At 48.0% G+C, this 16,200-nt stretch overlaps 1 protein-coding gene across 1 annotated transcript in view; it reads right to left on the reverse strand.

Annotated features, from left to right (window-relative positions):
* Positions 1-327: 327 nt before the first annotated feature.
* RUNX3 (RUNX family transcription factor 3) overlaps positions 328-16,200 on the reverse strand; it is a 118,093-nt gene continuing 102,220 nt past the window's right edge. Inside the window, exon 7 of the mRNA XM_077838052.1 lies at positions 328-4,443. Within this exon, the coding sequence (XP_077694178.1) occupies positions 3,920-4,443 (524 nt within the window). The 3' untranslated portion in view covers positions 328-3,919. The remainder of the gene's footprint in view (positions 4,444-16,200) is intronic.

The following is a 16,200-nucleotide window of genomic DNA, read 5'->3' on the forward strand; positions in this document are numbered from 1 at the left end:
GGTGCTGAGCACCCTCTGCTTTCCAATGCAAATTCAGTACAAGTAGATGCTCTGTGCCTCAGTTTCCCCATCTGTAAAATGGAGCCAATTATCCTTACACAGCCCTCAGGGTGTGAGTTAAATGCCTTAGTGGGCCAAACCTCTAGCTTGTGTAAATGAGCAGAGCTCCGCCGACGAGCTGAGGACTTGACCTCATGTCTCTGAGATGCTTGTAGCTCCTCAGGGGTCAGGCACTGGGGCCGGGGGAAGCGTTGGGATTGAGTCTGTGTATTTGGACAACACTGGTGAGCAGCACGAGGAAATCGAACAGGCGGGAGGCACCGCAGAGACTTGTAACCATACATTTATTATTCCACGTGGAAAGGCCTTAAAATGATTACACAGATGCCTGACAAGATAATCACGTACATTTGATAAGAACATCGACGTTTATAATAGAAAAGCAGAACTGGCCACTTCGCTACGGCTTCTTACAAACTCGAGTCCACCTATTCACAAGATAGGCTAAGAAGAGGGGGTCTGATCCTGCGCTCGCTGAAGCTAAAAGCAGCAGACTCCTGCTAATGACTTCAGTGGGAGCAGACCCCCGCCCCTCCCCAGTGACAAGTGCTACAGGTAAAAAGATGGGCTACATATTAAATATAGGGAGTTACCTTCAAGTAGGGCTGGTATATTACACAAATAACCACATTATTTGGTGTTACTAGCATTTTTGCAATGTCCATCATAAAATTCCATTTAAACAAAACAAATCTCTGCCATCTTTAGCTACATAAAGAGCGTTCTTCTAGTCTCATTTTTTTGGTTGTTTCTGGCTTTGACCCTGCACACGCAAGTATAGGAAGCATTATTAAGAACTGGATCCTTCAACATATTTAAGAATTATATTATTCTAACAAATAAGACCAAAAAATTAGATTTTACAGTTAAATATTTCATAAGCCAGACAAAGGTTTTACTGTACAAGCGATTGTGCATTTAAAAAAAAAACAACAAAAAAGCAAATGATAGTGCAAAGCAAATTCTTTTGGCCAGTCTTGCGACCATTTGCATAAAATTGAGGTGTCTGTATTTACACCTTCATATGACAATATGTCATAAAGGAACATAGTTGCAGATATATATATATTTTTTTGGTTTTAAATACTCCATGAACACCATTAAATTGGTATGAAGAATTCCTTATTTTCTTTGTGCTTTCTATCAGTGGAACTATTGTACTGATAAACTTGAACGCATCAGAAGACAGGCTGCCATTGTCCAGTTTGACAGACAGATAGCAATCAAGAGGCATGGGCTTGCTGTTTGCTAAGGCAAGTGGAGTTTGCAGTTTTTAAATCCATGAGTGGTCATTGCAGCTTTACAACTAAATCCAGGTACATATGATTTGATGTCTCAATCCCATATTTAAATGGTAATGCATTTTATGTCACTTGATTGCTGGAAAGATACCCACTGAGATTTGACAAGCCAACCATCTTTGCTTTAGCTGTGGTGCATAGGATGGGATTTTCAAAGGCGCTCAAGGTGTCATTGAAATTCAACCTTAACTCACTCAAACATAAGCAGCCAGATGCCAAATAATTCTCATGATAACTTAAAAAAACCCACTGAGTAGTAGGAGTTTCATAATCAGTTAAGGGGAAAAAAAGGGGCAACTCTTGGCTTGTTCTACATCACCCTGCCGGAGAGATGCTTACCGCTTGGCTTGTTCTACATCGCCCTGCCGGAGAGATGCTTACCCCCAGCCACGGGCTCTGTTAAATACTCACAGGGTTAGTATGAATTTAGAACTATGCTTCAGCATTATTATTAATATATCTCCTCTGAAGTGGCTACATAACTAGAGGAGACCTCTAGTTCACATCCTGAAGCACCCAACTCCCACGGGGTCTTCCTATTTAATAGGACTGGGAATCTAATTCTAAGCCCTGACTCTCAATCACCCTTCGCCGTGTGCAGTCATTTACACCAGGGCAAAGTGGAGGGAAAATGCTTCCGCTTTAGTAGCCTTTTGTATCCATTAACACAGGAGCAGGACCCCCCTCTGCTTAAAGTACCTCTTGCAACACACAAGTCCTGGGTTCTGTTCCCATCCCTGCCACTGGTGTGCTACATTCAGTGACCTAGAGTGGGAGCTCTTACAACCCAGCTGCCGGCTGAAGTGGCAAACTGTTATCCAGGCAAACGTACCTTATTCACAGGAGTCGTCTCATCGTCTTCAATGGAACAACTAGTGTGAGTAAGGTTATGTTAGGACGAGGCCCTAATTCCTGTTTGAAGCACAGGGAACTAATTTATGTCAGCTAGCCATGCGGAGGGGCAGCATGGTCCAGGGAGATCCCAAGGACCCAGGAATGCTGGCTTCTAGCCCAGACTCTGCCACAGAGCTCCTGTGTGATGTCCCCTGTTTACTTCCCTACGCATTGTCTATTTCAGTTGTAAGATCACTGTGGAGGATGGTAACTATGTGTCTGTGCAGCACTCAGCACGATGGGCCGTAATCTCTGCCGAGGCCTCTAGCGGCTGCTCTGTTACCAGTGGTAAGCGTGGGTCAGGAGTGCCACTGTATGTGGCCTTTGACGAATCCCTCTACCTCAATGTACCTGTCTGTAAAATGGGGATAATAACAGTGCCCTAAATCACCACAGGGGTTGTGATACGAGGCATAATTACGCTAAGCACTTTGAGATGAGAAGAGCTATATAGTATGATTTCATTTGTCTAAAATAAAGCCAGGGGGTTACGTTTTATTTAAAATTGAGGGGTCAGTCAAATCTCAGTCAGTACTTCAAGAATCAGCCGACAATCTCTTTTCTTTAAGCACAAACGCATGGTGTGTAGAGCCACTCTGGGTGTAAAAATGGACGCGAATCATAAAATAAATACTAAGTATTGCCACAGCTGCCTGCGTTCCACCTGGAAATGAGCGAGGAGAAGCCGCTATGCTGGATTTCATATAATTCCAAAGGCTTCCGCGTCCTCTTTGCAGCAAACGTGTTTGTAAGTGCACCTCACACACTGGATTGTCCCAAACGCCTTCTTCGTCTCGGACGCAACCATCGAGACTAACTAGAAGTAGCAAGGAATTAACGTCCAGGTCAGGACGAAAGGAAAACACATTGTGTTAAAAAATTACATCTCATGTAAACATATGGGAAGGGGATTGGGGAGGTCGTCAAGCGTGGGATCAGCCATGTTACTGTTGAAAACAAACAAACAAACAAACAAACAAAAATCACAATATAACCACTTTCAAAATCATATCACAGCACTTGTTCACATGGCTGATACCTGCTCACTCGCTAGCAATGTTCTTCAGAGCCTTAACTGCGTCAGCGAGAGCCAGTCACACCTGTTTTGCTGTAAACAAGACTCACGTCTCAGCTGATGCGGGCAGCTCTGGTTTGTTTGGTGGTTAAAGGCCCTTTTCCGGAGGGGGCGAGTGGCTAAGGCTTCTTAGTTCATTCTTCCTGCATTTGCAGAGAGATGGACTGGCTGATTTCTTGGGCCTTTTTAAAATTTTCTCTTAACACCTATGATTCTGCAGGAGGACAGGGGTTTTTTTGGTTAAGAACGAGATGATGGATAGGCATTCTGAACATAGCCACAGCTGGGCAATTAACAAACATCTGATTCCACACACTCCTATATACAATCCACTCATTTCAAAGTGACCAAAGGAACCTCACTGAGTGACCAATTCAAGCCTTGTGGACGTGTGTTTTGAACTGTATACAGCTCTGGTCCATCTTTGCTTGCCAATTACCTATATTGGTGAGGGAAGGATCCTGATTTGCCTTCAGACTGGGAGACGTCCCGTGCTACGCCTCATTTTGATCTATTTGCGATTGACAGGAGTAACACATTGATGGGCGTTTTATTTGGTTCAAGTTACACGTGCCTCCTTGAGTCCTTCCTAGTAGGGTCTCCAGACAGATTCATCCATCCTCCCGGTAGTCGTCATGGCTGTAGGCGAGTTACTGTGACTACCATCCGCATCAACGCCATCATTCTGATTGGCAAGGTTGGGATTCATTAAGTTGTTGCCCACTGAGGCACTCGTGCAGGAGGACAGCATCCTTGTGGGTGAGCGCTCACCTCCCGCCACCATGGAGAATTGGTACGATCCGGACGACGTACCGTAGTACAAATGGTAAGGGGAAGGGTTGGTTTGGAAGGGTCCACTTTGGTTCTGGGTGGAGCCAGGGTAGGGTGGCGGAAGGTAAGTGTGGTGGAAGCGGGTCGTGGTGGGCATGCTGGTCATGCTGATGCCACTGATCCCTGAGGCTGAGGGCGTCGCGGGGTAAGGGAAGGCCGCTGACATCGCGCCGGGGTAATGCATCCGGGGGTCAGAAAACCTGGTCTCGGTCAGGGTCGGCAGTGTGGGAAAGGAGCGATCAAACTGACGTGGGTCAGAGAAGGGGCTCAGATCCGACGTGCCTGTTTGCAAGAAAAAAGAACATTGGCTGGTTAGGCTTTTCCTGCTGGAAAACAAAGACCACAGCTGACGGGCGCAGCTTTAGGGTGTACTTGGGGCTGACGCTTAACGGGAGAGTGAGTGATTTGTCCAAACAGGGTCCTGTGAGCAACAAGTCCAAAGGTCTATTCCTGCCTCTGCAACAGGAAAAAAGCCACACTGATCTAAACACCTTTATACGGATAGAACTGCATCCACACCATGGGACTGCACTGACTCCATAAAGGGATTGCATCCACACTTACGGGACTGCACTGACTTAACTGTATTGGTTTCTAAACTGGGTACAAAAGTGATAGGAAAACTGGGTGCAGACCAGCCCTCGCAACCAGCATTAGGCCTATCGTTATCCTTTCTCAATGGCGAGAGGATTGCAGCCTTTACTCAAATCAATCCGTGAAACAGAAGACATTCTAACCTATGCCTCATAAATAAACAATTTAGGAGTGTGAACAACAAAACACAAAGTAGGGATCTAACACCAATCAGCAGTTGCGTAACAAAGTCGTTTTGCCTAGTAGCTAGAGCACCGGACAAGGGCTTAGGAAACCTGGGTTTTATGCCTGCCTCTGCCACTGGTCTGCTGAGTGATCGTGTGCAAGTTACTTCAGCTCCCTGTGCCTCAGCTTCCCTATCTATAAAATGGGGCCAATGTGCTTGGTAAAAGCTCTTTGAGTTCTACTGATGGGGAGGGTGAGGTATCTTTGCTTGTATACTCTGCACAGCACTGTATGGTACTCTACAGCATGGTTCACAGCCTGGTGTTGGTGCAGTCATCCTTGCGTCTCCAGCACAAGAAATAAAATTCACAGTAAGAGGCACGTCCTAAATCTGCAGTTAAGCGGAGTTGTGGAAGCTACAAAAAGTCATTTGTTTAGGCCAGTCCGGTTTCCTGCCCTAAAAGCTGTTGTTTCTTATCCACGAAAGAACGGGGATAAGCTTATTTCTCTAGTGGTTTATCCGTCTCCAGCAGGAAAAAAAAAAAGCTATAAACACAAAAAAATTGTTTAGCCATTGCGTGGGCTGTGTAGCAAATAAACCGGCACAGGGCCCCAGACAGCCAGTCCCTGAGCCAGTCAGTCAGGCCCCCTTGGTGTACACACACGCACAAACAGAGCCAGGGAGGGAAAGCCGGAGTCTAGGCCAGGTCGTTAAGCCTTCGTGTGGGTGGCCTGTTCAGGCTGATAGCATCAGGGGATGGATCTGATAAACACACAGCTGAAAGCTCCCAGGCTGAGCCACCATGTCCCTGCTGCTTTTTGCCTCTGAGGGGATATAAAAAGAGTGGAAAACTTGGTCCTTCTGGCCGAAAGTCTGATGGAGGGGCAGGGAGGCCGATATAAAGGGGCGTCCCCTCTAATTCCCTCAGACAGTGGGGCAGCCCCCGTCTGTTTGGGGGGAGGTCAAGGAAATCGTCCACCACTGCAAACCCAAAGGATTTCCCAGGCAGACCAAGCTAGGAAAGGGAGTCCAAGATGGCATAGTTCCCAGGGGAGCACTGGTCCTTCTCATGACTGTGCCAGACTTCGGCGGCTGCCTTAAGATCTGTGGCCTCTCCCCCTGGATTCCAGCACGTCTGTGGGCTTGGGGGACCTGCTACAAAGCAAAGATGAGCCGAGGTGGTACGAGTCACTGCAAAGCCCACGTGCTCAAGGGCCGAGTGTTGCCCACCCTGGGTTGACCCGCCTGCAGTTCATTGCGTGGGGAGGGCAAGAGTTAGCCTCATGGTTCTTGCCACAACGGTGAAAGCTGCTGCTGGGCCAGTTACAACCTCACAGCCCCTGTGGGTGGGTCAGAGAGTGGGCAAGACGTCTTCCCAGCATCTCCACTTCTGGGCCCTTGAACTATTCCTGTTCTAACCGAGCAGCAGCAGGAGAATGGAGCTGGCCAAAGGAGGTACAAGAAAGGGGCTTCCCTCAGCCCCATTCCAAACACCACCTTCGCGGGAGACTACAGTGGAAAGCAGCTCTCCTCAGACCCATGGTCTCCATGCAACATGTCCTTAGAGTCCCAGCCCGAGCCACAGGCTGGCTAGCCCCACTGCTTTCAATGGAGTGGCACCCCCTTACACCAGCTCTGAATCTGGCCCATAGGGTCAACCCTGGCTGCTCTTTCTCAATCCCTGGACCAGAACACTGTCGTTTTTTTACTGTAGCTTTTTTCTGTCATGACAAAATACAAGTGATGGGCTCTTTCTCCATACACGTCTACACAGAGGGCGCTTTGTAGGTTGCACTGTATCCCTATGATATGAGCGTCCTGATCACCAAAGAATGACATGTTAATGGATTAGGAGGAGGGCAATAATACAGTTAGAAGCTGTGTTTCTGATCTGCCTTACACGCGTGTGATTCGACTAACTTTTATAGCTTAACTCCTGATTTGCACTGGTCTAAGTAGCTGGTCTAAAGCTACGGCCCACAATCAGAGCTGGCCTGTGGCTTTGTATCAGAAGCAGAATTATAACAATGAGATCCTTGCAAGCGGGTAGGAGCGGAGACTTATTTTAAAGGGGAGCAGATAGATTAGGCTACCCAGGGGTGGATGTGAGGTGCAGTGTAGGTACACTGCCTTTTTCTTAAATATGAGGCTAATAAATAAAGCCCAACCTTGATAGTGCTTTTTCAACCCAAAATGCTTTACAAATTATATGTATATATTGTAAAGCAGAACAAAATCCATCCATCCACCACCAAAATACAGCCCAGCAATGTTACTCAGCAGTTTGGGACGGGAAGTGAAGAAGAGGGCCCTGTCTTACCATGAATGCAGGGGGGGAATCTGAGGGCAGGAGAAGGGAATTATTCATGTTGGAATTTGTCCAGTATCTCCTGGCTAACACCCTTATGCTACTGGGAAAGGCACTGTGCGATTGTTAACCATTGCAAATGACCGAAGGACCTTCACTTTACATCTCATCCTAAAGGTAGGACCTCTGGCTGCACAATATCCTCCCAGGAAGCCATGAATCCACAAAAGAGATCTCCCATTCGAGCATTGGACTGTCTAGACCTGCTTAGCTTTTGACACCTGATAAGTTCCCAATACAAGAAAATGGTAAGGCTGCGTAAAAGGAACAGAGCCGTTCTGCGATAAGGGGAAGAGCACCACCGATTGCATCACAGCCCGTGGGGCCCCCCTCCCCATCGCTTCCTGCACATGCAATTTCATTTGTCATCTTTGGACTCTTCTCAGGGAAGCAGCCTCCAAATTTGCTACATTTCTCGTAGGGTTAGGCCATCCCTAGGAATTCAGCTTCACCCGATCGTCCAATACAGATGATGACCATCTCACTTTAAATGGTGAGCAGACCCACCAAGCTATGTACCACCAGCTGAGCCAAGAGGGAGTTACTTTCCTTCATTATATTTCATATACCCGTAAATAACATTCCATAAAAAGCAAATTGAAATAAAAGATAAGTTCTCAGGGCACATGTCCCTTTGCCTCTATAATATACTCAAAAGGGGGTTATTTTTAAGCTAGCTTCTTATTGGTCTATACTTGCACCGCTTGGGAATCCATACTTGCTACTATTTAGATGCAACTGTATCAAAGTGTTAATTAAAGGCCCTGTGCAGGGAGCTCTATGGAAAAGGACATGGGTAGAATATGAGGGTTGGATGGGACCTCAGGTGATCATCTAGGTGATCCCCCTACTCAAAGCAGGACCAATCCCCAATTTTGGGCCAGAACCCTAAATGGCCACCTCAAGCATTGAACTCACATCCCTGGGTTCAAACAGGCCAATGCTCAAACCACTGAGCTAGCCCTCCCCCATAGATAGGTCTATGGAAACTCCTTCTACGGCATGCAAATACTGCTAGCTTTCCAGGTGTCAGCTCTTACACCTCAGAACAAGCCAGTGACACAGAGATAATGAGCCAGATGCAATGGAATTAAACCAGGGCTGAATCTGGATCGGTATGCTGCCCTCTGTACATAATGCATGCTCATTAGCATTGAGTCCTTGCATGTTAAGTAGTGGTATGAGTCTCATCTTGACTCAATTTAAACTACAATGTACACTTTGCAGGCTCGCTGCAACACACCTACGCCTCTTAGACAACTGTCTATATCTATACACCTCTGACCGCCGAAATACAGCCACCTCAGTGCCGGCAGAGCGGTTTAACCAGGAAATGAAGACGAATATCTTAGCCATCTGAAACTATGGAAGGAACAGGGGGAGCTGGACCTAACTCCTCACGCTGGAATTTAGCCAGGAGACCTGTGCGAACATCATGCTTGCAAACAGTGGTCAGGACCTGGGTTTAACGTCTTATCCGGAAGAAGGTTTCAGCTTTTACAGAGCAGCAGTAAAACTAGCCCTGATTGTTTGTTTTTTTAATTCTCATCCTTCATCTCTGGGGGCGTTGGCCTGCCAGGAAAAGCCAAACAGTGGCCACGGAACAACACACCACCTCCCTGTATAATGGCATTCTTTGTGTTCTGATTCCCCACTCCCCCCCCCCATCCCACCCACCTTTCTAATACAAAGGGGGAGAAATGGCGCCATCCTGGAGCTGTAGAAACTTTACACCGCCAGCCAACTGGAAAGTGGGAAATATCCTTAGGGCAGATCCTGCCCAAACAGGGCAGATGGGGGAGGTTGACGGGCTGTAGGGATGGGAAAAAGTTTCCTAGTGTGCTGAATACCAGTGTTAGCTCTGTTTATAGCCACTCTTGGGTTGTATAACAACCTCCCAGAGATCAGAACGGGCGTGCTGCGGATTAGCGCTCCCACGGAATAGCCCCGACTGCTTGGGTGCCCGTTGCCTGCACTCCCGGACCGGGCAAGGCCCCGCTTTGCACAGCCACGTGTACGACTAGGTGTCATCAGGCCTTTACGGCTGTGAGAGCACCCATTCCAACAAGGAGTTAACACAAACTCTGGGCTTTAAGCTCAGGTTTTCTGAGGGGAAAGGCATTACCCGCCAGGCCTTACCGATTGCAGCTTTTTGTCCCTCACCGAGAGACACACTAAGGGGTAACTGAGTAAGGGACATGTGTCTATATTGCCTGCAAGCCACTGCCCCACCGTGCTAGCCAAACCCTGCCCCAGGCTGTCAAAACTGCAGCTGCTGAATGAGCGACAGCCCCTAGCGACAGAATGGGACATGGGCTGGACAGAAGTGGGGCTGGTGTAGTGAAGCTAAAGCAATGCAGGTGTAACACACCACTGACTGCGTGCTACAGGTCCCCCCACTCTGCCACCCCACAGATAATATGAGCTGCTATGTTCCGGCCCCTGCCTAGGGAACCTTGTCTCTGGTGCGCCCGACGTAGCCGCTCCTGCCTTTCGTTCTGTTCAACCTGTGGTGCGTTAGCCAAAGTAAGAGTCATCCCGTAAGCCTGGCATGCGTCATGTGGCTAGACAGGCCCGTGGCTAGCACCCAGAGCCCACCCTGAGACCGAATCAGGCCTGTGCCTGGATGCTCTTCCCACGCTGCAGCCGTTTGGCACCAGACCTGCCTTGCACAGGCCGCTCTGTGGACTGTGCCAAGCGGCACTCAGCCGCCAACTAATGCGATGTTGGGGGTGCATGTTTGGGCCACTGTGGGGAGAGTGTTCCTACTTTCACACGGGACACCAGACTCTGGCCCCACTTGGACTTGATCAAAGGACCCTCGGCTACAAACCCTGCAGCTCTCCCATGCTGGGTGACCGTCTCTTTGTGAAGCACTAGTTGCTTTTATGTCAGGCCTCTTTTCCAAGCGGCGCCCATCAGATGGCAATACCGCTGCAAAGTGATCAACACCTGGACGAGAGCTGACATTCTGTCCACTAGAGGGCAGTGGTGCACACAGACCCCATTCCGGACACTTTTAGACAACGACACACAGGTTGCAAGTGGAGACAAAAGATGATCTTGTGGCAAAGACACCGTCCGGGAGCTCTGGATTCACTTCCCAACTCTGCTGCAGCCTCTCTGTGTCACTGTGAACACGTTATTTAGTCTCCCTCTGCCTCAGTGTCCCCCATAAAATGGAGATACTAATAATATATTATTTCCCGCATCCAGGGTCAGGCTCGTCTGTTTAGACTGTGAGCTCTGTGTGGCGGGAACTCTCTCTAAGTATGTGTACGTACAGTGCCTAGCACAATGGGACCCTGCTCTCAGTTGCGGGCTCTAGGCCCCGCTGTCATACGTATAATGGTGAACCTGTGTTTCTGCAGCATTCAGCCAACTCTATCCCACAAGAACAAACCGAACAACAGAGCCTGAAGTTTTATACAAGTAATAAGCACAATTAGTTCGCAAACGATGAACTGGAATTCATCACCAAGCTAAAATTTTCCCTACATATTTGCTGGGCATCATTGTCCTCTAATGAAATTTGGAAGCATGTTCATCTTGCCCGAGTTCCTAGTCTGCTCCTGCTGCTCTCAGAAGAGTCACCCCTGACGTTCTGAATCATAATAGACTTGACAAGTTCCAAATAGAACAGCTGTATTAATTTCAGGTTTCAGAGTCACAGCCGTGTTAGTTTGTATTCGCAAAAAGAAAAGGAGTACTTGTGGCACCTTAGAGACTAACCAGTTTATTTGAGCATAAGCTTTCGTGAGCTACAGCTCACTTCATCGGATGCGTACTGTGGAAAGTGTAGAAGATCTTTTTATATATACACAAAGCATGAAAAAATACCTCCTCCCACCCCACTCTCCTGCTGGTAATAGCTTAGCTAAAGTGACCACTCTCCTTACAATGTGTATGATAATCAAGGTGGGCCATTTCCAGCACAAATCCAGGGTTTAACAAAAACGTCTGAGGGGGGGGTAGGAAAAAACAAGGGGAAATAGGTTACCTTGCATAATGACTTAGAGACTGGGAGTGGCTAAGTCATTATGTAAGGTAACCTATTTCCCCTTGTTTTTCCAACCCCGCCCCCCCGCCCCCCGACGTTCTTGTTAAACCCTGGATTTGTGCTGGAAATGGCCCACCGTGATTATCATACACATTGTAAGGAGAGTGATCACTTTAGATAAGCTAAAAGAAAAGGAGTACTTGTGGCACCTTATAGACTAACCAATTTATTTGAGCATGAGCTTTCGTGAGCTACAGCTCAGAGCTGTAGCTCACGAAAGCTCATGCTCAAATAAATTGGTTAGTCTCTAAGGTGCCACAAGTACTCCTTTTCTTTTTGCGAATACAGACTAACACGGCTGTTACTCTGAAACCTTTAGATAAGCTATTACCAGCAGGAGAGTGGGGTGGGAGGAGGTATTTTTTTCATGCTTTGTGTGTATATAAAAAGATCTTCTACACTTTCCACAGTATGCATCCGATGAAGTGAGCTGTAGCTCACGAAAGCTCATGCTCAAATAAATTGGTCAGTCTCTAAGGTGCCACAAGTACTCCTTTTCTTTTAGCTGTATTAATGTATTAGCTGTATTGACATGGTCTCCCACAGTATTCTTGTCAGCAAGTTAAAGAAGTACGGGCTGGATGAATGCACTATAAGGTGGGTAGAAAGTTGGCTAGATTGTCAGGCTCAACGGGTAGTGATCAATGGCTCCATGTCTAGTTGCAGCCGGTGTTAAGTGGAGGGCCCCAGGGGTCGGTCCTGGGGCCGGTTTTGTTCAATATCTTCATAAATGATCTGGATGGTGTAGATTGCACTCTCAGCAAATTTGCGGATGATACTAAACTGGGAGGAGTGGTAGATACGCTGGAGGGGAGGGATAGGATACAGAGGGACCTAGACAAATTGGAGGATTGGGCCAAAAGAAATCTGATGAGGTTCAATAAGGATAAGTGCAGGGTCCTGCACTTAGGACGGAAGAACCCAATGCACAGCTACAGACTAGGGACCGAATGGCTAGGCAGCAGTTCTGCGGAAAAGGACCTAGGGGTGACAGTGGACGAGAAGCTGGATATGAGTCAGCAGTGTGCCCTTGTTGCCAAGAAGGCCAATGGCATTTTGGGATGTATAAGTAGGGGCATAGCGAGCAGATCGAGGGACGTGATCGTCCCCCTCTATTCGACATTGGTGAGGCCTCATCTGGAGTACTGTGTCCAGTTTTGGGCCCCACACTACAAGCAGGATGTGGATAAATTGGAAAGAGTCCAGCGAAGGGCAACAAAAATGATTAGGGGTCTGGAACACATGACTTATGAGGAGAGGCTGAGGGAACTGGGATTGTTTAGTCTGCAGAAGAGAAGAATGAGTGGGGATTTGATAGCTGCTTTCAACTACCTGAGAGGTGGTTCCAGAGAGGATGGTTCTAGACTATTCTCAGTGGTAGAAGAGGACAGGACAAGGAGTAATGGTCTCAAGTTGCAGTGGGGGAGGTTTAGGTTGGATATTAGGAAAAACTTTTTCACTAGGAGGGTGGTGAAACACTGGAATGCGTTGCCTAGGGAGGTGGTGGAATCTCCTTCCTTAGAAGTTTTTAAGGTCAGGCTTGACAAAGCCCTGGCTGGGATGATTTAATTGGGGATTGGTCCTGCTTTTGAGCAGGGGGTTGGACTAGATGACCTCCTGAGGTCTCTCCCAACCCTGATATTCTATGATTCTATGTGTTCCATAACCACCTATTGCAACAGCAAAAGAACCTTCTGTCACATTAAACAAGTGATCAAGGGGCAATCTAGAGTGAACATACCATTTGCACAACCAACTCAGCGCATGCCAGGAAAGTCGGAGTTAGTACCTTGTATCTACACTCTCCTCACCAACCCTTCACTCCGTTTGAAATCAGAGCTGCTTTTTAAACTCTCTCTCTCTCTCTCTCTCACACACACACACAATCCACTGCATGCAACACACGCATCTGCAACGCGTTGCATCTGCAAATTTACGATGGCTTGACTTAGTTTATAGCTGTCCAGCCCCTTCGCTTTTTAGACCCTGGCAATTTGAGCTTGAGTATTTCAGCTGTCCAGTTGCCAATCAAAATATTTGAAGGAAATGTTTATTTTCTTCTCGAAATCACACCAGCTGCTGCACTAACTGAATAAGCCCATTTAGATGTAAGAATTTAACCATTGTAAGATTGACTCGAGTGCCCAACTACTCCAAAATCTGACCCAGTCGCCCAGCGGAAATGTCAGTGTTTTGGATGGGAGATTGGGGAAGCGTGGAATGTGTATTAAATAAAAGCCATGGAGAGGTCAAAGCCCTGACTGCTAATGTCACTGTCTCGTAGTTGGGCTTGTTCTGGCATCGGGATGGTGTGGAGGAGCAGGCCAGCAAGACACCCTATTTTGTGCCAGTGCAATATGCATGTCTTAAAGCCCCCCCTTCCCCCCTGCTTTTGCCACGCTTCAGACAAACCAGCTTTCAAAGCCATGTAGCTCTTTTCCAGCTAAAGCAGCTGAGCCCAAGTGACCGAGTGACTTCAGTGTCCCACCAGCTTGGGAGCCCATATAGGCCTTTTCTGGCATTGAGGAGCTAAAGGACAAGCGCTGTACCAAATGCCTGCTTATGAACGGCAGCAAAGCCCGCGTGGGTCAGCAGCGGGAGCCGCCGGCTCACGAGGCGCCCGCATGGGGACGCTTTGTGTCCCGCAGCAGGAGGGAGGCGCGTCTCTGACGCGGGGAAGAAGGTTCTGCCTCCTCGCTGAAGAGCTGCTAGCTGCCCGAGGAGGGCTGGGCAACCCAAAGCCGAGCCTCGCTGCCTTTCGGGGCCTGCACCGTTCCCACTGGACCTGATCCCCTGCCGAGCAGAGACATTCTGGGGAATGGGGGGGTCCAGCCTCCACGGGGGCCTGCAGCACGCCTCGGGATACCTGCTCTGGCGTGGAAGTAGCAAGAGCCGCTAACAACAGTGAATTGCGGTGCGGTGAAGCCACAGCAGCTCGGGTCACAGCAGCCCTGGCTAGCCACTCGACTAGCCACTGGCTAGCCCTGGCTAGCCACTCGACACGCGGCTTCCCTGCCATTGTTCTAGCGAGCTCGGGGACGTCTGCACGTGCTCCAGTCACCCCTCGGACTGAAGTGTAGCCAAAGTTCAGGGCACATGGGCCGGGGGGAGGGGCGGGGGGGAACAGGGGATCCACTGATGAATAGGTGACTGGCTTAGGTTACAAGGAGGACGGATTTATTTGGGGGCCATGGGAAGTCCCTGGGGTATAAATAATATCGGCGTACAGAGGAGGAAAGGGGGCAGAGGAAAGTGTAGGCTGAACACTAGCGAACACGTCTTACCGTGAAGGCGAAGAGCCAGTGGGAAAGCAGCGACGCTTTGCCCGGCCCGTCATCAAAAGTGCTCCACACCGTGACCGGGTAAAACTGTCAGCTTCGCCAGGAGGTGATTTAGACGCCCAAGTCCCATTTCCAAGAGTGAATTAGGCGTGGAGAGTGGCAGTCACAAGGGTCTTTAAGTGCCTAACTCCCACTGAAACATGGGCGTTAAGTGCCGCAACACTGTCGGGAATCCCACCCTGTGGTGCTTTCGAAAATTTTGCCCGCCATAAAGTGTCATCAGCCTCATTTTATAGATGGAGAAACTGAGGCACAGACAGGTAACATGTCTTCCCCAAGTAAGTCAGCAGCAAAGCACTGTATGTGTGTGTGTGTTTCCAGGCACACACATACACGTTCTGTTTTCACACATACACAACAGAGCTGATACATATAGAGAGCGAGAGAGTAAATGGAAAACTTGATAAAGTTTTTAAAAGATTTTTTTCAGCTTGACTATAGCTGTGTGATGTGTGTATGTACATGACTTGCAAAATTGACATGAAAAATCCAGCCCAGGGGGGAAAAAAAACTACTTTCCTGCCATATGGCATGATGATTGATGACAATGTAAACACGAATGATATTTTACACTTCTGTATATAATGTGTGTGTGTCAAAGACAGCGAGCGGTGGGGGAGAAAACTGCATCTCTACATCTCTCTGTGCCTCTGATTCTTTTCCCCCCTGTCCCTTCTAGTTTTTGTGCTCCTTGTACCTAAATTGTCTTCCAACATTCTTCTCTCCCTGCTCTTTTGTACTTCTAATGGCTGGTCCACCTGGGCGTGTGGGCAGTAGGTGGTCCACAGAGAGAGACAGTTTGTTCTCTGGAATATCAAATCCTCCTGCTTTCTAGAGAGGAGTCCAAACCCTCCCTTAAAAACGCCCATTCTCATGGCTACTTGTCACCTCTCACATCTGTGAGCGAGTGCATTTACTTTCAAGTCAGAGTCAACAAAGAAGGTGAGAAAAAAAAATGGTGAATGTTTCTGGAAAGAAAACAGAACAGAGTTTATTTTGGGGCATTGAAAAGCCAAGGTGTGAACAGCGTCCGTTGCAACCAGCAAAGCGGTTGTTCTGTATCTGATATAACTAACTCATGAACTACATGTGATTACTTCCTCTGCTGTGTCTGAAATACCATACAGCTTATCTGAGCATCTCAGGGGTACTTGCTCGAGCGTGTAAAGAACATTTACGACTTGAAACCTTCTGTTTTTGTAAATGTCTTGAAATTTAGAGCTATATGAACACACACAGAGCCCTCCGATCTACTCACCAAAATCCACCCAAACCAGCTTCTTTGTTCCCAGGTCCTTAAATTGACACACCTCAGCTTTGCTGGGCACTGGAGCTCACATTCCCAAAGCTATTTAGGTGCCTCACTCCCATTGATCTCCCATGGGAGTGAGGTACCCAGGTATCTTTGTGAATCTGGGCCTAAGCTAGCAGCATTCTAGCCCACATTTCACTATGCACCTGTATTGCAAAGAGCAGCAAAAGCCCTGACCTGCTGGTATTCGGTGAGACT

The sequence above is a fragment of the Eretmochelys imbricata genome, chromosome 19 (genome assembly GCF_965152235.1).
Source record: "Eretmochelys imbricata isolate rEreImb1 chromosome 19, rEreImb1.hap1, whole genome shotgun sequence".
In the NCBI taxonomy this organism is placed as follows: domain Eukaryota; kingdom Metazoa; phylum Chordata; order Testudines; family Cheloniidae; genus Eretmochelys; species Eretmochelys imbricata.